Below are 24,276 nucleotides of genomic sequence, written 5' to 3'. Positions count from 1 at the left end.
GTATGAACCTTTCCCGACCAATTGGACCCCCAGGAACTCAGAAAACACGGCGAAAAGAGCGTGGGACCAACAGGAAAGTAATTACGAAGGAAAAAGCAGCTGCTGAAAAATGGCGAAAACTCAGGTTCTCGTTTTTTTGCTGTAACTTTTGATCTGTTGATCGCAGCCTATTGGAACTGCGCACAATCGATTTCTCTGGCAAAATTACGTCGGAATAGTGCCAGAAAAAATTTATTCCAGCACTTTTGAAAATCGCGAAAATTTTCGCCAAAAATACAAAGGGGTTAACCTTCCTTTTTTTTTGACCGAAAAATTTTTTGTCTTGGAATTCATTTGTATGACCCTTTCCCGACCAATTGGACCCCCAGGAACTCAGAAAACACGGCGAAAAGAGCGTGGGACCAACAGGAAAGTAATTACGAAGGAAAAAGCAGCTGCTGAAAAATGGCGAAAACTCAGGTTCTCGTTTTTTGGCTGTAACTTTTGATCTGTTGATTGCAGCCTATTGAGACTGCGCCCAATCGATTTCTCTCGCAAAATTACGTCGAAATAGCGCCAGAAAGAATTTATTCCAGCACTTTCCAATATCGCGAAAACTTTCACCAAAAATGCAAAGGGGTCAGCCTCATCTATCTTTTGTGCACAAAACCCTCCGTCTCAGATACGGCTCGTACGTCACCTGTTAAGCTAATCGGACCCCTAGAAACTCAGGAAATGCAACAAAACGGCCGTCGGACTTCCAGGACAGAAATGACGAATGAAATTTCCTGTTCTCTGGCTCAGTTAATAATCTGGTTCGAACAATTGGGATTAAAACAGAATCGTAGATAGTCTCCACACTATCATGGAGGTATACCAGACTCTCAGATCCCACTCGAGGCTCCGAAAAATTTGAACGTATTCCAACAAGTGACTAGGAACTTTACGCCACAGTTCAGGTGGAACAGTTAAGTCAAATGTCTTGCGATAATATTCTGAGATGCATGTGATAATACAACCCTGCAGCCCCATGTAATGGATTCTCAAATATTCATGTTCTTAACTGAGGGGGCCAAGTTTTCAGAACATTTCATGTCCTTTACGCCATGCGATTTTGGCTTGTGCTTGGATTCCTCGTCTGCCTGTTGATGTCAAACCTCTCGTGGTCGAATACTACTTGCACTATTGACTCCAAGTTCATGGTACTGGGGGCCGAAGTGGAGGCTGATGAGAAACACGATCAATTATGCTTAATAAATATGAAAAGTGAGTTCGAATCGTGTGGTCTACATGAGGTCTACTAACACTCACTTGGTAATATCTTAAAACATAAGTCGATTTCGTTCAAGGAAGAGCTGTGACAGAGGAGGAAATATCGCACATTGCCAGCACTTTGCAGCCCAGTGAGTGCTTCAGTTTGCTCTACTTGCTGCACCACGGTTACAACAGAAGACGTAGAAGAGAAGTTTCGGCTGAGGTACTCCCCACGTGAACAACTATTAGGATTTCTTTATGTATCAGCTTTTAACCTAGCATACTGCATATTTGATTACAAAAAAAGGCTCTTTTCATTAGAAAGAATCAAACATTCATGAAAGGTCTGCCCAAATAACACCCTGTGAAACAATGCTGCTCAATTACTGGCGAGATCCTAGTTCCAGGGGTCAAAGAGATTGCTTCCAGGTATCGCGGACTCTTCGAAAAGTGAAAAGACAAGACCTAGCAAGATGGCTGTGCTATAGGCGGCCTTCGTACTTCTTCAGAACCGGTGATTTAAATGGAACAAACGATGCCACTCCCTTATCTTCGGAGATGCAGATGATGTAAGTTAACTGCGGAAGCTACTCGGCCAGAAACTTGGTATTTCTAAAATCGTAATATCGCAGAACTTGTGCTTTGCACGTTGCATATACTTAAGCGTTACAACTTAATTAAAGTAGAATCCAAGAACAACCCTTCACTTTTGCAGACCGATCTACTCCAGTCATCCAAAGACTGACCACTCTGCAGTGGCTTCAGATCGTGAAACGGTGAACCGAGCTTTGATTGATTCTACCTTGGACTCGATGATGTGGATTTATATCGCCCTGGCGGTTTGCTCAACGGCAGCCGCGCTGCTCTGCGTTAACTGGTTGTTCAGAAGATTTCGAAAACCTTCTCAATATATGTAAAAGACGTTTATTATTCGCTTAATATAATCTATAAGCTCGAACGATTTATGGTGAATATTATCTAACTTCTCTGTATCTTTCAAAATTACCATGTTTATTCATACGGAATCTTATGTTGGTGTTCAGAAATTTCGTAATTGTTCTTTAATGCAAAATAACGACTGTGTTCTATACTCACAGAGCACTAGCTGACAAAGATATACGAAGTTTGCCGTATGCCTGCAGCAGCTGTAACGATAAGCGATCACCTGCATCCAGTGGCAAGAAGAGGTATCAAGTACCCCAAACACGATGCGCGTGTTCGGGAAACGATTAACACGAATATATAATAATGTTTAAAAATTGATACATAACGAATATTCGTATAATTCTTGCTTGGAGTGCAACCTTCAGCATCAAGACAAAGAATCAAGGGCAGAATAATTTGTATCGAGATTAAACAGAATGCAATAAATATTCGATTTTTATAATATTCTTCAGCTCCCATCTACAGCAATAACGAATAATCTTGTGTGATTTCATTTGGGCGCTGTTGAATCCGGATGTTATTGAAGGTATTTTTAAGCGAGACAAGAACGCTCAAAAATTATAAATACCCTTAGCGTAGTGATTTGTAAAAATTTATAAGATCGGTAGCGTTCTTTGATAAATACGTGGCAAGATCGAATCTCCCCATCTCTTGTAAAATTTTCTCTATTCGCTCATGAGCTTTCTCGTCTTTCAGAGCCATTTTATTCCACTTGTCGAGTTTAAGGAGACAATGAATATCTGGTTTAAGTGAAAAAGTTTTATCAGTGGAGCTCTGCTCTTGAGCTTTACAATTTGCTTGTAGGCTGTTCGACAAGGCATTCGTCAAGTATGCGCATTCTTCTGGATAGAGTCTTTTGGAGAGATACTGGAGTTCGCTCTGGGTCAGATAGCCTTCATCGGTGACTTGAGGATCCTTGCATATGAGGATGAAAATGTGAAACGCGTGGTGTGAAAAATTAAACAATATCGCGTTATGCCAAAAAATACCGAGGTGATTTACTCGTAAATAGATTTTACGTCCGCTACTTACCGTTGCAATAACAATCGTCAAAAGGTAAAACTGTACAAGTTTCATTACATTGAAAAGAAGATACATATATTTATAAAAAAGTTCAAATTGCATCGATAAACCGCTGTTACCAACTGCATTTCCTTTTATACCCACGTTTGACAATCGAGCATAATTCGTAACTCCATTCACGTTCATCGAACGCGTATCTGTTATTTTTTCGTCCGAAAACAAAATTCCTAGCTATGCAATTTTACAGCTGCTAATAGCGCAGATCAAACTCAGAGCATTGGCCTGACGTCATCCAAGAAACATCTCTGCAGCTTTATCACTAATTAAGAATCGCATGAAAATTTTTTCTTTGATTCCTTGGATCGACGTTTCTTCCGTTTTTCTTTCCTATTGATATTGCAGGTTTCCAACTCAGAAGACGAGGCTGAGACTTGAACTCTTCTGGCTCTTTTAGCCTTTCGCGAACCCGACCTTCGAGATGATGATTCAATATTTTTCTCTTTCTCTGCAGACTCGCGTTGCCTCCCGGACATCGTCGATGACTTATTGTTAGACGCCATCGACGTACGGTATACCATCACAGTATTGTCATCTCGTTGTATAGTTGTCGGTATCCTTTCGCGTTTAGTTAGACCTGATTGTTTTTCCTCCTTCTCCACTCGTTTCTCGCATTTGGTTTGTCTGTCGACGTGTCTTTCGGGTCTACTTTCCACTTTTCATCACGAAACAAAAAATCGAGTGCGAGGCAATAACACAGAAGAACAAGAAATAATGATTTTTAAAAATAATATACTCACCATTCAGTTTCCCAGGGCTATTGCAATTACAGCACTGACAAATTCCGCCTTCTTGATCAAGCAGAGTAAGTATTTTATCCTGGAAGTGTTTCATGTCAAAAGTGCAGCTCTTCCTTGTTTGGCGTTTCTGTCGTGGTCGAACTATCTCTTGCATAGCTTTGAGGCAGCTTTTGGTACCCTTGGTTTCTTCCTTCGACTTGCTCTTGGCTTTCTTCCTTTTCTTCTTGGTTCCAATTTCAGACTTGCAAGTCTCTGGTTCCAACCGATGACACCTGCACGGAATCGGCCAAGTTTCTGTTTGCACTTCTACAGACTCCTCGACAAAATGCTTGCAATTTTCAATCGAGGTTCCACCCGTGCATGTCTCATTGCTTAACGCGGTATCTGAAAAACTTTTCCGACTATCGGTACCCACAGAATTAACACAACTACGTCCATCAATGTTGATTTCCGATATTGGGCAGGTGTTGATCGACTGAGTTTCAGCGTCGTTCACATCCTCTAAATAACCGACGCATTGCAGCCCTTTTTCGCGAGTGTCAAAGCAGCTCCCCGAGCAGAATTCGCTGGAAAATGAAATCGAATCAAGCCACCTACAAACATACAGATCATCATGTATTTTTTCAGCGACTGATATAATCGTTCACCTCCATTGAGCAGCACATAGGCAATTTATCAATGGCTTTCGAAGAAGGAATAGCATAATTCCGCAAGCAATGATGATTAGAGCACTCAAAATTATGACAAAAATCATGGCGTGTTTTGACGTTGTCTGTTTCCAATTCTTTGGTGAATTTGTGTAGGCTGTAGCTTGTTGTCCAATGCTTGTAGTATCTTCAATAGCACTGTAAAATATGGCGTCCACATGCTTTTCTTACAATTTCTCTATACTGTAGTAATATTCAAACCAGTCCATTTTTACCCTGCGATCATCGGAAGACGGATGTTGATGTACTGATTCGTGCTTCTGGGCGTCTTCGTTCGCTGTATTTTGCGAGTCCACCTTTTCTTTCCATCATGCGTATGGTGCAGAGTATGGTCTGTATCTTCTTTAGCCATAACCATCCTCGAGATTCTCTGTTGCACCATATTCTGGAATGTATTTGCTTTCGCACTGGATACTAAGGCGTTCCAATTTCTGCGCACGTGATTCGCCAGGTCAATTCTGCCCAAGGCATTCAGATGCAAAATCATGACGACGCGACCTGGGGGTTCAGCCTTGTCTGAAAAATGATCGAGTTGAATAAAGTCGCGGGAAGTTGGCGGGAGTTTATTATTTATATTACCTGGGAACTGATGGTTCCATGCCGTAAGTTCGTCCAGACATCCGTGGTCCGATATCCAGGCGTTCACAGGTGTCTCTCGAGTAATTCTGTGCCCCTCATCTTTGGGAATTGACAAGTACAGTGACTCCAATAGTCGCATGCATTCCATGGGTTTTAGTTTACGCGAAATTAGCATTAACTCGTCATGGGTGAAGTTTGCCACGTTTTCAACCATTCGTGTGCTCTGAAGTTAAGGTATGAAACAACGTGCGTTTTACATTATGTCTACAGTAGAAGGTTAGGTATAGTCTCGAAAAAGATTATGCAAACAATATTGCAAACATGACTGTATACCAGCCGGTAATTAACCAGCGTGCTTACCCTCAAAATGATGATAATAACATAAAAATTACATACAAATTTCATGGTAAAAATATCCTTAAAAAACCTAACGACCACATCACGAAATTGCAGTCAATACATTGTGACAAAGGACTGGCGTACGCCCAGGTTGGTTAAATATTCGTCACGTGATTAGTGTTTTCAACTATCGTAATTTACAGGTGCAGATGGTTATCCAGACTAATTTTCTCATGTAATAAAAAAAATTTTACCACTTCTTCCAAAGCACAGTGGGGGGGAAAACTTCGTTACTCTACATCGTTTGATTCAATTTTACATCGGTAGTATCAATAGTGTGATCTGATCTAAGATCCCCGATGTCATTTGAGCACAAAAGTACGTCATGTTCAGATACCAGCTGTCCAAAAGTTTTTCCGGCAACATCACACCGTTACTCCTTCTCGTTTATTTTCTTCTACTTCAGGCAAGTCAGTCAAGTTTTGAAACGCCAATTGTGTTGTATAAATAATTATGTAAATAATAAATTTTCATTACAGGCCATCGTAGCTGACGTAGAAACAACGGCTTTGCAGCACATCGCAAAGCGATTGCTTCCAAATGAGTGCCAGAGCATAGTCAATCACGGCTTTGAAAGTAAGAGCTACGCAAGAACTCACAATCAGTGTCATTTAATGTTAGAAAGAAACCTGTTAGTTATAATTGATGACAGAATTTCGATTTGGATTTTACATGGTCATAATTTATAGAGTCACCTTACCATTTGTCATCTAACGAAATTGATTGCTTTCGAATGCTCGTTAACTGGGTGTCGAATATTCGTATTAATCGAAGAGACGCCGAATTATTGCTGGGAAATAAACTTCGTAAAATCGGTAGAAATGATTTGGCATCCTGGCTCCTAGCTTCGGCTTATAATAGAGAGAGGAGCGCCACTGAACAAACCTTGGAATCCGAGTGAGATATCGAAAATTACACAGCAAAATCACTACGTCAATGATTTATCCCTTCATCACGCTCTCCAGGCCTTGGGACAGTAAGATGATGAATATTGGGAACTCGAAGTTCTCGTCCGAGTTCTCGGCATTACCGGATATAAACAATTTGATATTTGGGCCACGTCAGAACAAATCACTGCGTGGATCGTCTCCAACTGGCTTTTACCAGCGGTCAATCATCAGTATTCCCGAAGGGCGAAAGCTGAATGGAATTGAGGATCTGGACGTGTTCCAGGACCGTTCGCTAGTGATGGGAGAGCCAGAGTCTGAAAATACGGCGAATTCAGGACTGAAAATTCCCCCAGCGAAAGTCGAGGAGAATAATAAGGACGCTTCGGTGAACGGTACGGTTCATAAGGGAAACGACGGATCGAATTCGACGACAAAATCCGACGAGAAAAAGCACGGAAAATCAAAGCTCTCGAAGTTGTTTCCTCACTTGACCGACGATAAGACAGCGACTTGTTTGAGGGTCTCGCTGAGTACAGCTCTACTGGTTCTTGGTACAATAATGGTGCTCACATGCTGTTGCGCTCTTCTTCTACGGAACAGACTTGTGGCTTGCTTTGAGAGACTGAGGAAAAAAAAGCCAAAAATCATGTAAGTGTTCCAGGGTAACCTGCATTTCTCGGGGCTGAGATTAATGTGCTTTTCAGTAAGCGTACGTCGATCGACGAGGAGCAGGGCTTTATGGGACCGAGAACCGTGAGTAGAGTTCCAAAGAGGAACAGCATCGGCAGGAGAGGCGGTGGTTCCGTTGACGTGACCAACGTCGGCACTCAGGACGCCAACGTTCCGCCCAATGATTCCAACGAGTCCAAAGATTTGGACGAAAAGTCAACGGGGTGTTGCACCTGTTGCGCAAGAAAGAAGAAAAAGAACAGAAAGAAACGCAAAAAATGATCTCGAAGTAGAAATATCTAGGGTCAAAATAATTGTAGCTAGGATGTCGCATCGGTCGAACGACGATCGTCGGAGCTGAACATTTTTTTTCTTAATTGCACATACAACGATAAAACGGTTCCGTACCTGAATCAACGATTGGAACATTATTTTTTTTTCCCTTGGTATGAATTTTATTTCTACTCCCAGAAAAAACGTCGCTGCAAATAAAACAGCGCAGGTTCTTTTTCATACTTGTATACTTATAAATAATTTCACATACCTTACGTAGTATCGATGTTGTATTTATTCGCATCGAAATATTCCGTCTTTCGTAATCACTTTACAGTATGAAATTATTCACAATTCGTCTCGTTTATATCACGCACAATTGATCCTGTGACCGCGTGAAACGAGGAATCGATTAACAATAGAATTTGATAGTATAATAGTGGCATCAAGATGTCAACCACTTGACGCAGGTCGAGGTTGACGAAGATCCGTTGACCATGCCGAAACTTAACCGATGGCTGATGACGTCAATGATCGCGGACCTGAAAGAACTCGTTGCGGTATCAAACGAGATGTGCTCCTGGATTGGTAAGGTCGAACACTTGTCATGGAGGTATCCAACCAGGTTCGCTAGGAATGTCAACGCCATCGCAGTTGTGCAACAACACAACGGCTCGGCTGGTGAGATGTACATTCTGCTCCTAGAACTGGCTTACGACAGGTTTGAACAATTGTACGATTAGAGATACGTGGTGAAGTGTTAAAATACCCGTTTAACAATATCTCGACCTTTGACCCGCCAGGATGCATTTCGTCTTGCGGCTCTTGGTGGAGTTCATGAACGGTCACTCGTTTATCGGTGATTTCTTCAATGAAACAGCCAAGGCGAAGAAGACTCCCCGAAAAATGAGCCTTGCAAACGTGGTTCGGATTTTATGGTGCGGATTGAAGTCGATACCGAAAACTTGGACGCGAAATACGGTGAAGAGATTATCACAAGTGTTGAAAAAAAATATGTTAATCCCGAAATTTAATTTCCACTCGCGGTTGATCAGGGCTCCGTGTTCTCCGATCGGGTATCTTGTGGATGCCAAGCATCCGGTTCACTTACTTCCTGCGAGAGCTGCCGTTACGCCGGAAAGGCAATCGCAGATCTGAGTAACAGCATGAGCGCAGCTTTGCGCGGCAGTAACTTGTCGTCAGAAGTTCTTAGGGTGCGGTAAGATTGGAGATTGCTTCCTCGTGGAAGGTGCATCGTTTTTATATACAGGGCGTGTAATTCGCAGTGAAGACATCCGCGCAGACATCTTTGAAAAAACGCAATGGGCTGTCATGACTAAATTGGTTCGAGCGATAGAAGCGGATATCAAGAGTTTGCTCAGTGCCGTATCTAACATCGAGGCCGAGAAAATGGAGCACGAAAAAACTGCTCGAAACTTAAACGAGGAACTGGAAAAACAACGCGCCGAAAAAAGCTCCCTTGAATTAAAAATTGCGGAGACGATTGACCGGATGAGAATCGGTAACTCCAATGCACCTTAGATACTTGAACGAAACGCGTGATGAATATACGAATTCAATATTGTTCAGTTGAAGGTCAGTTAGAGAGAGTGCAGAACCGTCATGCCGAATCGGTTCAAGAGAATAAAACCCTGGTCGAGTCTCTCTCTGAGGCAGAAGAGAATTCATCGAATTCAGGCAAATATACCGCGAGTTTTGTTATAATTATACGCCTACATGTAATAAGCCATAATTCGAAATTTTTGTTTTATAAGTGTTTTTTAAATGACGATAAGCAGAAGCCTTTCTCGAGATCGTTCTCCGGCAGATCGCAGAAATTGGGGAAAGCAAATTGGCGTGGGAAAATACCGTAAAACAATTACGCGAAGATTTAAGAGCTACGCGTGATGCAAGCTCAAGCGAGACCGAAAGTCTGCAGAAAAGTTTGGATCAGCTTCGAGAGGAGAAGATTTCGGTGATTTGACAGATGTTGAAATCGTATTATTCGATTAACGCGACTGTTTCCCTTTTTGTAAGATGGAAGAGCAGCACCGCGAAGAGTTGAAGAACTTGAAACGAGAGCATTCAGAAATCGTGGAAAAATTGCAACAAGATGCTAAAAGCAAGCTGCACTTCGGCTCAACGAATATTGATCGAAGGAAGCGAGAAACTGTCGCAGTTGAAATAACGGAGGAAAAAACTAGCGCAGATTTTTCGACTGCCAAAGGTGACCCGGAAATCGACATGAGGCAACAGTTGACAACGAATCGAGAATTAATCGATAAATTAATACGACAAAACGAACGTTTGTCAAGGACTCTGAATTTAATCGAGGAACATCGTAGAAATTCGGGAGAGATGAAACCGTAAAATTTTTTTAAACATCGTTAACTTAAAATGAATGTTTTTTATGTCGATAATATATCACGTCAAAGCGAAAATGTATGTAGATCGTATAGACAGATTGAAAATTTATCAATCATTGTTCTTCATACGAATACAGGCCTCAAAATTTCCCTTCCAATTTTTTTACCGTTAGGAAAAAGAAACGGATTTGTATATTTTCCGTAAATTCAATGGAAGGAAAGAATTTGTTGAAAAGATTTTTTTTTAGTCCTTTCGTTTTTGGAACAGAATAATTAAATTTGATCTTAATAAATAAATATTATATACGTTATTACGTTATATATTATATATGTATATATAAATAAATTATAGGCAACTTGAGCGAGAACATTAACAATTAGTCACAGATATAGATGAATTCTTCATTCGTATATAATAAATACTATTTGATCAACGGCACAAAATGAAGAAAATGATTGTTAAATGGCTCGCTCGGAATTCCTCTCCTCAAGTTATAATACCTACGTTATTATTACAAGTAAATGATTTGATTAATCGGTTCGAAGCAATTGAATTTATGAATTTGTTTTTTTTTTCCAATTCATATACGTATATTCGTTCTATTCATTTTTCGTTTATTTTACTTTTTATTTCATTTTTGGTTTTCATTTTTTCTTTTTTTTGTTGGTATGTTTTAAATATATATTTACAATTTATCGTAAATTTACTTATTACATGTATGCATATATGTATCCATAAAATTGTATTGTATACGTATATACATACATATAATCATAATAATAATAATAATAATATACTTATGTTGAATTCTACCACTATGCACGACTATCGGTAGACTCGACCGTTTTTCTTGTTACGTTAGTTATTCTCGTGTCTGTGCGCGTCTATACATATTTCTCGATTTTTTTTTTTTTTTTTTTTGCATGCATGTATATTGTACATGGCAGTGTATATATATATATATATATATATTATATACATAATATACATATATATATAATTCATAACGATGATCTTGTATCATGTATAATTTTATATCGTGTGACAGTGTCGTGATGTGATATTATAATAATAATAAGATATGCACAGATAGTGTTACATTAAAGAGACACTCACGCAATTATATTATTACTCCCGAGCAACATTTTTCCCTTTCTTCCTTTCTTTCGTTATTCTCTTTTTACAGTAGTAGTATATTCAATGATTTTTTTCAATATGCCCGGCTCGTCATATTAATTATATAGTTGTAACAATCGTTTCACTAGTCGGTGCTTATTATTAATAATATTAATAATATTATAACTATTATTATTGTTATTATCATTGAAAACTGGGAAGGAAGAACATGATCAACCAATCTCATAAATAATTACATTATATTGTTTGTTTTATCTTCAATTTCATTCCATCTCTTCTCGATCTGCTTAATTTTTTTTTTTTTTTTGTTTTTTTTTAAATTTATTTATTTATTTTTTTTTTTCCGTCGTTTATTCTTATAACAGTTATAGTAAATATCTAAAGGCGATAATAACGAATAAATTAATGGTTAAAACGTGATATCAATGATAAGAGAGATTGCGAATTTAAAGTAACACGGGTACAAGTATAACATGAGGGGTGAAGTTAGGAATTAAGGTAATCGCTAATTGCGACGTGTTAAAAACGAAGTTTTGGGGAAAATCGGTGATGCAGCTTCCTGTTAATAAAAACGATTAATAAAGGAGAGAGGAGGGGGTAAAAAAAAAAAAAAAAAACTAAAATGGGCGAGGGGGGTGGGGATACTGCGATGAGATAATAAAGGATAATAAATAAAAACCGACAAAAATACGGACAGTCTCTCTGGGGGTGGGGGGTGGGGGCGTTATTGTCATACATAAATCTGTGTAACTTTATTATATCAAGCGAGCACCTCCAGCCGTGTTTTATATATACATATATGTATACACACATACATGTGTACGTATGTATGTATAAACAGAATTAAGGTCCGACGTTGTCTTTTCTAATTAGGTTTGCTAGCATCCGTAGCAGTGCAGTAAATAATTGTACTACATATGAACGAGTGAGTCAGTGTGTGTGTGTGTGTGTGCGTGCCTTGATGTTTCTTTTCGTTTCATTTGATTGTTCGCTTATCAATTTTCTTTATATCAAATATACCGATTGTTAAATTTTCCAAGATGTCGCTAATGCAATATCACGTGTACCAGGGCTTCGACTTGAATGTAACATTTTTTCTCCCCTCGTTTATCTCTGTCTTCCGTACTCTATCGTACTGTCGCTGAACACACATATAACGTTTGTCAGGATGGGATGTTTGATATTATAACGGAATAGTAGTCGCGAGGCCAGTGGGGGACCAGTAGGTTAGGCCCACTTGTCGACGACCACATCACCCACTGCAACATACACAATGTGTCTGAATTAATTTACTGTTCTGCCGCTTTTAAAACCAGCAAACGCCTGCCACCTTCACCGTGTACACAGCGTTACACTTCTGTTAATATTAGTTTCGTATGGCAATATATAATGTGTACGTATATATATACATACATATATAAATATAGGTATATATGTATTATATCATGTGCAGTATATATATATATATGCATATATGTGCATCACCGAAGGCAATCAATGGAATCATTCATTGACGATTATTATTATTATTATTATCATCATCGTCGTGTATAATAATCATTGCTGCGTATAGACAATTCGCTGTACACGCGTACTTGTTTCTATATATACACACACACACACACACATATATATATATATATTATATACGTATATGTATATATGTATATATCCATCCGTGTTTTTATATATAGAGAATGATCAATTCTTCAGAGAATTTCTCTTCATTTTTTTCCCCCATTCTTTGTCAATTCCATGTCTGCCTTGCATCGGCGGTGTTTGGTGTAGGTTTTATTGCGCGATGTGTGTCCGCTCTGTCGCTGCACGAATCACTTGTGCGATTATCTTCCATCTTATTTCCTCACGACCACCGTCGGGGAAACTGTAATCACATTTGTTACTCTCAATTTACCGTTCACCTAACAAGTTTTGATAAATAAATATACCGTAGGAATTAATTTCAGTACTGGCATCCCGCGTATTTCGATCCGTTATGCTTATATAATATGTATATTCAACGGTCCGTGATCAAATTTATCGTATTAAATTAAACTCGATGCGCCAATTCATTGATATCGAACGTATATCGCTGTAGTTTTTTTCACACTATGATAGTTATAAAGGCTGGAAGTGTTTACGCGATTTTTTGATAGTACTATTATAACGTCGATTGCATCCGGTGTAATTTGATCGTGTCTCTTTGTGAATATGTACAACAGATGTGATAAGTTATCATCGTAAGAATCCCGAGGATATACAAGTATTGGAAACATTGGTTACGGATACGGATATCGTGCAACGATTAAAACAAATTATAAATTTACATCGGGCTTGACGGAAGAATTTTAACGGACAAGACAATTACCGAAATGGCACGAGACTAATTTTGTAAACCGAGAATATCGACACAAATGTTATAGAAACAATTTTTACGTATTAAACGAATAGAGTAACGTATTATTATAATTGCTGGATTGAGAATAACAAAAAAAAACAAAAAAAAAAATGTAGTCCTGCGAATTAATTATCCAGAATACAACAGGTTGTGAGAAAAACAGGTGTACACATTCGGAAACAACGAGACATGTATAAATTATTCAATATATTAATTATAACAACGAATGGTCGTCTTATACATGTAGATTAGTATAATAAAACGTATATATATATATATATAAGTATACTGCAAAAAAGTGTGCGTTACCTTACCAGAAATGTCGAGTGACGTGCAGGTCGGTGTTTCCTTCGTGGTGAAGTAAGAACGGAGATTTGACTGAACTGACAAACCAGCAGGCATGGTAGTGTGGTGAAAGAAAAAAGGAAAAAAGAAAGAAAAAAAAAAAAAAAAACGAATGTTTCTCTTTTTCGTTGTGAATTATTACAGAGAAACGCCAACTGTAGCAGATGTACAACACAGCCGAATTTAAGTACAAATTCGGTAATTCTTCACCGTATAAGTATAATTTGATCGGTCGGTTTATCGATTTGAACATATCTATCAAAAACAAGCATGCTTGAAATTTCGACAATAGTGATTTAACATCGCAGGTATCGCAACGATCGTAATTTTCTTTTTTTCAGACCATTGTGTTCTTTCAAACGTTATATTTCATTGTCCTACCCCGAAAATACACAATATTTAAAGAAATTTCAAATACGATTTGTACAATTGCATCAAGATTATCGTATACCATAAAACCGAAGGAATTTACTCTGTACACAATGATACGTCATTGTAGAGCAAAGAAATAATTTGTGTACAATATTGAATTTATTGAAATAATTCACGTTTGATATTTGAGGACGTGGCAGTATTTACATATATGATATATGTATATTTATATACACATTTATATTAAGTAACAACAAATTAACGGAGATGAAGTGTTGAAAGTAAAAAAAATTGATTAAAACGGGGAAAAAAATAAAAATAAAACAAGAATTGAAATAAAAATTACAGAGAAATTTGTCTAGTTAGTATGTAATGTATTATACGTGTATAATGGTGCTCAGACTGTCATATTGTCTGAGTGACTGACGATGATTCAACATTACCAAAAATTGGTCAATTTATATTATAAATTTCGACAGATTAGTATTTTGTGTGACATGGTATGTATGTATGTATGTATGTATGGCCGATTATTAATTTTCAACACACACAATTAGTAACACATGATTTGTTTCTTTCTTTATTATTATAACAAGTTGGTAACGTATCAATCAACCAATTAATTAATCAATCAATCAATCAATCAATCAATCAATCAATTAATTAGATAATATTCTGCAGTTTCGTTCCTTTTCCTCTTATTATACATATTCTTTATCATTTTCATTAATTTTTAATTCCCTTCCTTTTCTACTTGTTATAATATTATTCAGTTCAAAATTCGTAAATGTAGTATTTATAATATTTATCTTCGTTCGCTCGCATCGTTAGAGATAAATAAAATTGATAAATAAACAAAATCGTTGCTACACAATCGAGTTCCATACTCACGACTATTCCCAGTCGTTGTAATTAGAACTTGTGACAGTAATAATAATATTAATAATAATAATAATAACATTAAAGTCGAACGTCGTTAAGTTTCAGTTCAGGGTTAGGCTTAGTTCAGGTAATTGTGACTAATCAAAGGGTGCAAAATTAACGGTCACCCTAATCGCACGCTTTTGTTATAGACATACTTCCTGCAAATTTTTACTCGTTTTTCCGGCGTCAACGCCAAATACGAACCGTCACTCTTCCGTGCACGTTATATAGTCACCTCACTTTACAAAAACTTTATGCGACTGTGGTATTTATATTTGTTCTCTCTATGTGTGTGTTTTCCTTTTTTCTTTTAAATTAATATAAATATACATTATTATTATTATCATCGGATGGCACACCGCACTTTCCTCTCTCATCTCTCCCCCTTGTCAAAAAGCTTCGGATGATTGTTGTTACTTCTCATTCGTTTCACACCAGCGGGTTAACGTGTTTAAACGTAGTACTTACTATTTATTATGCGATACCCAGCCAATTGCAGTGACACTCCAAATAAAACAAAAAACAAAAAAAAAAAACAAAAAAAAAAAACAAAGGAAAAAAAAAATAAATAAAAAAAAACGGACGTTAATTAACTTTCTACAAGTTTCTCACCTTATAATTGAGCATAGTAGAGTAGAATTGAAATTTCTCCTTCTAATATGAACGTAGCCGCGTCAGAGAATCGTCGAATCTCTCCTCGAGATGTTTTACATGTTTTACACATTGTTACTTATTGATTTTCGAGATTCGCGATAAGTCTACAAGACGGTACATCGATTTGCGTTAAAAAGAAAAAAAAAAAAAAATTACAACTCTACTTTCGTTGAAAAAAAAAGAAAGAAAAAAAAAAAGATTCCAAACCGTTAACAATAACTTTTACCTCGAGCAGAGATACCGATTTCTGCCTAACGTCATTTATATATTCAACTGACGCGATTACTGGATTTTTAAAATCGGTTATTGTAGCACATAATAAGGATGACACAATAGACAAATGTTATTGTATTATTAAAAACACAACCACTCCGAATTAGTGCGTGATAAGTTTACCGGCAATAAAACAGTACCGTCCACAACACTAACTCTTTCCATTCTTGACCGGTTAAGTTCAATTATGCCAAAATTCTATGTATGTGTATATATATATATATATATATATATATATATATATATATATATATTTATATTTATACACACACCTGTATAGTGATTTTGTTGTTGTTTTTTTTTCTTTTCTTTAATTCTCTTTCTTTTCACTTTAAACGTATAGGTAGTATGTTATTTATGCTATATATAATGTATGTATATATATATATAAATTACTATTATGTCGTGATCTAATAATTTAATAATCTTGATGGATTATTAAACCGTTTCAATATTTTATAATATTATGTATATATATATGCATTGAATGCCTTCGATAAATCATCGATTGTGCAGTTGGCCCACTATTTATATCAAACCACTGCTCATCAGTCTTGTTGCGTTTTCGAGGGTCAAAATAGTGGGCGCAGCTACGTTATCACACAGCACAAAAGGAAAGAGATATTGAAAACGAGGAGCAGGGGAAAAAAAAAAAAAAACTAACGGATTCACAAAAATTAAACAGCCGCCAAAAACTGTATACGGCTAAATAAGAATAATTAAAAATAAGTTATTGTTACGACGTTGCCTATAGGTCGTTTGTACAATTCTTTTACACACGATCATCTTCCTCTATCCCTCTTTCTCTTTCACTCTTTTTTTTTCTTTTTTTTTTTTTTTGTACCCTTAGTAGACCCCAGTTTTGCACATTCTCTACTTTTGCATCTTACACCGTTCACAATTAATTCGATACACGTTGTTAGTTATTCAAAAATAATAATAATAATCCAATCCGTGGTCAAAGTTTGAGACCGTCTGAATCGTTGAGAATTGTTCAAAAAATTGTAAACAAAACTCTGAACAGATAAAAGTCAATCAATGGTAACACTGTCTTTTTTGCGTAGGGTGAATGAATATAGGTAATTTTTATCAGCGAAATCATACGTTATCAATATTCAAATATCGTCTCTTCCTCGCTCTGAGCGCTTCGATGAGTAGGAATCTACAAATCTTGGTCCAAGGATTTCTCTGCTAATCATGTTCAAAGGGTTATTGGTGCCCCGTCGATAACGAAATTGGATAAAAATACAAAAATTACGTTTACGTAACATCGAATCGGCATTGCCAATAGATGTGCATACACACGCGCACTCACACCCACACAAATATCATCGTATACATAACGTAAAATCCACATAAACTAATTAGTTACGTTGAATAACAATGTCACTTAGTTGTTAATCGTTAATTTAGATGATTGAATTATTTGGTAATGGTAATTTCGAACAATTATTTAGGAATGGGTGTCTGTAGGTGACAGAGGTGCAACTACATTAAGCGTGTAACGAACATGCACAAAAGCTCTGGGTGAGGGAGTGAAGGAAGACACGTTACGAATAGTGTGTCCGTGGAAACATCTTCAATCCAATTCCCCATGCACATAATTTATCTTGCAATACTTTCGAAATGTTGATACTCCCGACGTTTACTACTCCGATTTCAGCTTCTTCCTCGAAGGTGCAGGCAAACCTGGTACTGTGAATGTTAATGCACACACACATATATATACATGTACGTGTAATTGTCAATCACAAAGCTGTAAATGAAAGAAAGAGAGAAATTTTGGGATTTACAAAAGGGCAGATATACCTATGAATGTACGAAAATAATTATCACCACTGGAATTAGTTCGAATTAGAAGGGAAAAAAGATAAACTCAGTTCAACGTAAACACAGATGATTGTGTGAAGATTGTGAGTGAGGAACAACAGATGCAAAAGTGAGAAAACACGAGTTAATCTACATGTATGTATTTCCTATCTACCTCTCCATCGACACTTTTGTAAAAAAAAAAAAAAGCAACTCTGCTTTTTATTTTTTGTTTTTGATGGTAATTTTTCCTTCATTCAATTATATTCTCCTACACTCTTTTCGCTAATTAAATCTACCACTTTGTGTATTTGAAAAATAACTTTTCAACCCTAAGCATTAATATAAATAATAAAATTATGTCACTAATATCTCAACATACCTATAATAATAATAGGAATAATAATAATAATAATAGGAATAATAATAATAACAATAATGTATTGGTATGTACATTTGATTTTTTTCGTTTACCTTCTTTACGCATAAAATGGGAAATACCTCAAATTAGCAATGGAATATACCTATTTGCTTTTTACGCGTAACAAATAATGAAAAAAATAAGGGGGGAAATGATCTACTATGTGATAGGTTGTATATAATGTGTGTGTGTGTGTGTGTGTGTGTGTGTGTAATCTACAATTCTACTCTACAATGCAATGCACTGATTACCGTTGCAATTAATTAATTGTCTATGTGAAGAAAAATTGCTTTGATAAATTCGACCGGGCAACGAATGTGAACATAATTTACCATTGAATTCGTATTCACAGTTCGATTCGTGAAACGGTAAAATGTCGATGGAGTCAGCATGCGCAATTAGTCAGCGTGCACAAGTTACGAACACATAAGGGGAAAAAAATAAAACTGAACTTTTTTTTTTAAATGTAATGCACCCACACCAAGTGTTGTGACGAAACTAAGTGCATTGCTTGTTGACGTGCGGTGAATTTTTATTTCTTTTCTCGTTTCATTTTTTTTTTCTTTTTTTTCTTTTTCTCTTCTTTTAATCAGTATTATCAGAAAATCGTGTCATCGGAATCAATACTGAGGTCAGTTGGCTACGATTTACATACGTTAATGCTTAAAAAGGCACTTGTATAAAATAATTTAAAAATCATGATTCTTGAATAACGGTAGAATATTCAAAAACACTTGGAGCCACTGGAGTTGGTAGAATTTATGGCGACGGTTGTGGTAACGCTGTTGTCTACAGGGGGAGAAGAAGGGCAGGGGGACATCGTGGGAGCATTTAGTAACGACGCACGGTTATGATTGCACTGACTAACACCATGCGCAGCAGTCCAAAAACTTGTTAAAAATCTCACTTAAACACACTTCGTTAATAATTCATTATTATTAATTATTGTTATATATGTATATATGTTTCATATACGCATATATATATATATATATATATATATATATCTCTTTTTGTGGTTGTTGGTTATTTTTTCTTTTGCTTTTTTTTTCTCTCTTTCATTTCGTCACTTCTCCCGTGCCATGGGGGAAGTTCAATATTAAATGCAACTGCAAGTCCAGGTAATTCAGTTATTTATGAACGTTACCCCCACGGGAAAAAGAAACATTATTATTATTATTATTATTATTGATCAACTAATATTAGACGAGGTTTTTTTTCTTTTCTTTTCTGTTTGATTTTTTTTTTTTTGCTGTTTTTGTTTTTTTTTTTTTTTTTTTATTTTTATTTTATCTAGATTGGAGAAACTAGTATCGCTCCAAAGAACACAGCCCACATCAGTACAATCCAATGCACGGTGTATATTGGGTTCTCACCATCTGTGATTTTTCTGGCGACAAACTTCAGGGTTTCATCAAGAAGTACCACTGGAATGGAGAACTTCATTACGGTGATCCATTCGTCCAGGGTCAAGGGGCACACTTGGAACACGGACTGAAATACAATAATTAATATTTCATTAATCACATATTCTTTCAAGTTTTATCCAATTAGCATTTTTATGTTTCACTTTTTTTTGTTTTCATCAACTCACGGATAGTACGTCGACGTAGAGGATGACGAAATGGAGTGTGAAAGAAAGAGCCATCGAGGCGATCAGCCAAAGGTTCGACCATGGAGGCATGGAGATCAGAGATTGGTTTTCGGACAAGCTGTAGAGAAATGAAAAGATATTCACGATTGTTGATTTATTGGTTTGGGCATCGAAGAATTACTCTTGGATGTGTATCGTCCTGTTCATGTAACGTGAGACAAATTTCCGACTGAAAAACACACGCAATTACAAACAATAAGTAAAAAGAAAATTCGTACCTGTTCATAGCGTTCAACATCTCAATGGTAACGAGAACCGAGAGAGCCATTGTCATGGGATGAGGATCGGTAAAGACTTTGCAGTCAAGACCCTTGAATTCATCGCCACCGCCGATGCAGGCCAAGTGATGCGTCTGTGAAATAATTATTACAAATGATGATAAAAAAATAAACTCAACGACAATCAATGACAAGTATCAGTATTCTCTGGATCCGGTTTCTCTTTACCAGCTGGTAGTAGTTCATCTGAGGTCCGTGGGGACTGTACAGGAACCACCATGCAGCACCTCCAACGGTAGCAGCACCGACGTATCCACCAATAGCCATGTAGCGGAAAAACAGCCATCCGGAAATGAGGGACTCGTCAGCCTTGCGCGGGGGCTGAAAGCGCGTTTACGTGAAGAAATTTTCGGACCTGCTGCTAAGACGCAAGCTCGCTTCAAGATGACAAAGTTTATTTACTAAAATTTAAAACTCACCTTGTCCATGATGTCGAGATCTGGAGGATTGAAACCGAGCGCGGTGGCAGGAAGACCGTCTGTTACCAAGTTGACCCAAAGGAGCTGAACGGGGATCAATGCTTCCGGAAGACCGAGGGCGGCGGTGAGGAAAATACTACAAAACGTATGGTATTTTCTTTGCAATGTGCTCTGATGTTTATCATTTTGCGGCGATATCGGGTAACAGAATACGTGGATCTGACGATATTCTCGGGATTTTCAGGACTACAACTGCTGTTAAAAGCAACTCTTCAATCTTTCATACAGAGTTTCCTTACCTTACGACTTCACCAATGTTGGACGAAATGAGATAACGGATAAACTGTTTCATGTTGTTGTAGATAGCACGACCCTCCTCAACGGCAGCGACGATAGATGAGAAGTTGTCGTCAGCCAATACCATTTCAGAAGCGGACTTAGCGACAGCGGTACCAGATCCCATGGCAATGCCGATTTCAGCCTTCTTCAGGGCCGGAGCGTCATTGACACCGTCACCAGTCTGTAATCATGGATTGAGAGAAAAAAATAAAGAGCGTTATGAAACGAATCACCGATGAAGCGCGTATTCGCAAAATTCAAACCCCTAAAAAATGAACGATAAAAAAACAAACAAAAAACTAACCATAGCAGAGATTTCATTCATTCCCTGAAGGAATTCAACGATCTTAGACTTGTGCGCAGGTTCGACACGGGAGAAGAGCCTGGCCCTGGCACATGCGGCCTTTTGTTCGGACAGAGGAAGATCGTCGAATTCACGACCAGAGTATGACTTTCCGGTGGTGTCTTCGTCCTCGCCGAAAACGCCGATGCGTCGGCAGATAGCTTCAGCGGTTGCCTTGTTGTCACCGGTGATAACGATTACGCGAATACCGGCTGCACGGCATCTTACAATCGAGTCGAATACCTCCTTTCGGGGCGGGTCAAGCATACCAACGACACCGACGAATGTGAGTTCCTTTTCGTAGGTGAAGAATTTGGTAGAGTCGCCGAGGTCCATGTCGTCGGGTTTCATTGGGTGGTCGGCGGTCGCGAGAGCGAGACAACGGAGGGTGTCGCGTCCGGTTCCGTATTGCCTGGTGAGTTCGAGAATGCGGTTCTTGAGGGTCGATGTCAGTGGGAACTTCTGGGTTCCGACACGGGCGTGGGTGCATCTGTCGAGGACACCCTCCGGTGCTCCCTTGACGAAGAGTTTTGGTCCGGTGCCGAGTTTAGACGGTTTCAGGGGGACGCAGTAGGATGACATGGACTTGCGGTCGCGGGAGAATTCCAGGGTGAACTCCTTCTTCCACTTGGTCTCGATGTCCTGCCTGACTACAATAGCCGATGCACGACGGTCCAGGCCGGCCTTCGAAACGCCGAAGGGATTAACCTTCTCGGCTAGAACGATAAGCGCGGTTTCCGTCGCCTCGCCGACCTTCTCGAAGGCCTGTTTGAACTCGTTGAAATCGATTGCAGAGTCGTTGCACATTATGCATATCGTTCCGATCTCGTGGAGCGTCTCGAAATCGTTACCCTTTATCTTCTGACCCTTGAGGAATATCTCACCGATCGGCTCGTAGGTCGATCCGGTTATCTCGAACTCGTGGAAGCTGCTGTCGTTACCCTCAATTTTTTCGAATGTGAACATGCTGAAACAATTCACGTCAAATTTTCACAAAAAATTTCACAACGTAACCAATTTCATAGTGTGGCTCAACGATATATCAGAGATACCACCTACCGGCTGACGGACATCTGATTGGTGGTCAAGGTACCGGTTTTATCGGAACAGATGACGGAGGTGCAACCGAGGGTTTCTACGGACGGAAGTGACCGTACGATGGCATTTTTCTTGGCCATACGACGAGTGCCGAGGGCAAGACAAGTCGTGATTACGGCCGGAAGACCTTCGGGAATAGCAGCGACGGCAAGGGCGACGGCAATTTTGAAGTAGTAGATGGCACCTTTGATCCATGATCCTCCGTGAGCCGGGTCGTTGAAGTGACCGATATTGATCGCCCAGACAGCGACGCAAATCACCGAAATTACCTTCGACAATTGTTCACCGAACTCGTCGAGTTTTTGCTGAAGCGGCGTCTTGATTTCCTCGGTTTCCGACATCTCGGTACGGATTTTACCAATGGCGGTATTCAATCCGGTTCCAATTACAACGCCTCGCGCCTTTCCAGCGGCTACGTTAGTTCCGGAGAACAAAATGTTCTTCTTATCCTGAACAAAGAAAAATATGACAAAAATGTTAGTCAAGAAAAACGAGCTTCTCAACTATTGGAGATAAGAATCACGAGGTTTGAAATTCAAAACCTCAATTCAACTATGCATTTTTATTGGGAAGTAATTTTTATCTCAATTTTTTGAAGTGGTTTATTAAAAAGCGATAAACTATACCTATAAGATCTAGAAAAAACCATAGCCATATTTTGTAAGCGTAACTCCTTCGGTCATATTAAAATTGTTAATTCTTTCTTCGATATTTCGTCACACAAACGTTATAAACAACAATATCGTAAAGAATGACGATTTTTACCGAATGTAAGTGAAATATCAATACAAGAACAAACTCAGCGACGTCTCACAATAAAAATCCATAGTTATTTCTTTTTCTTTTCACATTTCTTTCTCACCAAACATTAAAGAGTTCGGAATTTTTCGATTAGAGTTAAATCAATGTCAAGTAGCGGTACTTGGACAGTTGAAAAATCACGATCAGAGCTAATTTCGATACAGGGAAAAGTTCTGAGGTAGGAAAAAAAAAGGGATGACGGAGTGGCTAATTGTAAGACAGGACAGAAGTGGCAATTTCATCCCCATCGAGTATCGATTTATCGAAAGTTTCAATACAACAAGCGATGTACAAACCTGATTGACAGCACGTGGGTCTGGGATGGCCTCGGTGTGTTTGATGACGGAAACTGATTCACCGGTGAGAATGGACTGGTCAATCCTTAGTGTAGTTGAGTAGATTTTAGTGAGACGAATATCAGCCGGTATTTTGTCACCAACCGATACCTCGACTATATCACCAGGTACAATTTCCTTTGCCCTGAGCCTCTGTACACCAGATTTGTCACCTCGGACAACTTTTCCCATTTCAGGTTCGTACTCTTTGAGCGCCTCAATCGCGGATTCGGCGTTACGTTCTTGCCAAACACCGACAACGGCGTTCGCGATAAGAATAAGGAGAATAACGAAGGGCTCGACGAATGCCGTGAACGCGTCATCGTGCTCTTCAAATAAAGCTAGAACCTGTAAAAAAAAATAATTCGTAGATCATATACAATACACGTTTGAATATGTGTCACTTTTTTTTATTTTCATTTCACAACTCCTTATTGCAAGTCAAGCAATTGTTTCAACTTGTAGAAATAATAATAATAATTTCGACTTTATATATTTTTTTTTGCTCAATGAAATTCCACGCTGAATATGGTGACAAATATTTTTGGTCATACGTTTACGTATATACATATATATACTGGTTTTTCTGTGAAAAAATTAAACAGAACACATATATCTGAGACAAATGCTTCGAAAAAACACTTACGAATGATATGATAGCGGCTAATAGAAGAATCTTAACTAGAAGGTCGTCAAATTGTTCCAAAACGAGTTGCCAGATGGATTTTCCTGTAATACAATAAAACGAGAATAAATTTCATGAAACACACACACACACACGCAAAAACAAAATACAA

General features: G+C 38.1%; 2 protein-coding genes across 6 annotated transcripts in view; both read right to left on the bottom strand.

Moving 5' to 3' along the window:
• Positions 1–3,360: 3,360 nt before the first annotated feature.
• LOC124304757 (uncharacterized) lies at positions 3,361–4,701 on the bottom strand. Its single transcript, XM_046763372.1, has 3 exons — positions 4,646–4,701; positions 3,999–4,591; positions 3,361–3,913 (listed from the first exon to the last, which is right to left on the bottom strand). The coding sequence occupies exons 1-3, from the start codon at positions 4,699–4,701 to the stop codon at positions 3,525–3,527; spliced, it is 1,038 nt and encodes a 345-aa protein (XP_046619328.1). The 3' UTR covers positions 3,361–3,524.
• A 6,628-nt stretch (positions 4,702–11,329) lies between these two features.
• Positions 11,330–24,276, bottom strand: part of LOC124305957 (calcium-transporting ATPase sarcoplasmic/endoplasmic reticulum type) — a 34,152-nt gene continuing 21,205 nt past the window's right edge. For 3 of the 5 annotated variants that reach the window (XM_046766011.1, XM_046766012.1, XM_046766013.1), the window contains exons 4-13: positions 24,126–24,208; positions 23,441–23,827; positions 22,305–22,792; positions 21,207–22,212; positions 20,863–21,083; positions 20,564–20,699; positions 20,313–20,465; positions 20,085–20,218; positions 19,807–19,924; positions 18,785–19,706 (exon numbers count right to left, since the gene is read on the bottom strand). In XM_046766011.1, coding sequence (XP_046621967.1) covers positions 19,506–19,706; positions 19,807–19,924; positions 20,085–20,218; positions 20,313–20,465; positions 20,564–20,699; positions 20,863–21,083; positions 21,207–22,212; positions 22,305–22,792; positions 23,441–23,827; positions 24,126–24,208 — 2,927 coding nt within the window. In that variant the 3' untranslated portion in view covers positions 18,785–19,505. Of the gene's footprint in view, positions 12,902–18,784; positions 19,707–19,806; positions 19,925–20,084; positions 20,219–20,312; positions 20,466–20,563; positions 20,700–20,862; positions 21,084–21,206; positions 22,213–22,304; positions 22,793–23,440; positions 23,828–24,125; positions 24,209–24,276 lie in introns of those variants that run through there. The other 2 variants (XM_046766015.1, XM_046766014.1) reach the window with 2 other exon arrangements.

Source organism: Neodiprion virginianus, chromosome 5 (genome assembly GCF_021901495.1).
Source record: "Neodiprion virginianus isolate iyNeoVirg1 chromosome 5, iyNeoVirg1.1, whole genome shotgun sequence".
NCBI classification, from domain to species: Eukaryota; Metazoa; Arthropoda; class Insecta; order Hymenoptera; family Diprionidae; genus Neodiprion; species Neodiprion virginianus.
The sequence above is the reverse complement of the archived record's forward strand: the minus strand, read 5'-3'. Positions and strand labels throughout refer to the sequence as shown.

Bases quoted from the DNA above. Each gene is read 5' to 3' on its own strand.
- LOC124304757 (XM_046763372.1), bottom strand. From the start codon at position 4,701: ATGCTATTCCTTCTTCGAAAGCCATTGATAAATTGCCTATGTGCTGCT. The intron at 4,592-4,645 runs GTGAACGATTAT...GTATGTTTGTAG, and splicing joins CTATGTGCTGCTCAATGGAG to GTGGCTTGATTCGATTTCAT. The intron at 3,914-3,998 runs GTGAGTATATTA...CGTGATGAAAAG, and splicing joins TAGCCCTGGGAAACTGAATG to TGGAAAGTAGACCCGAAAGA.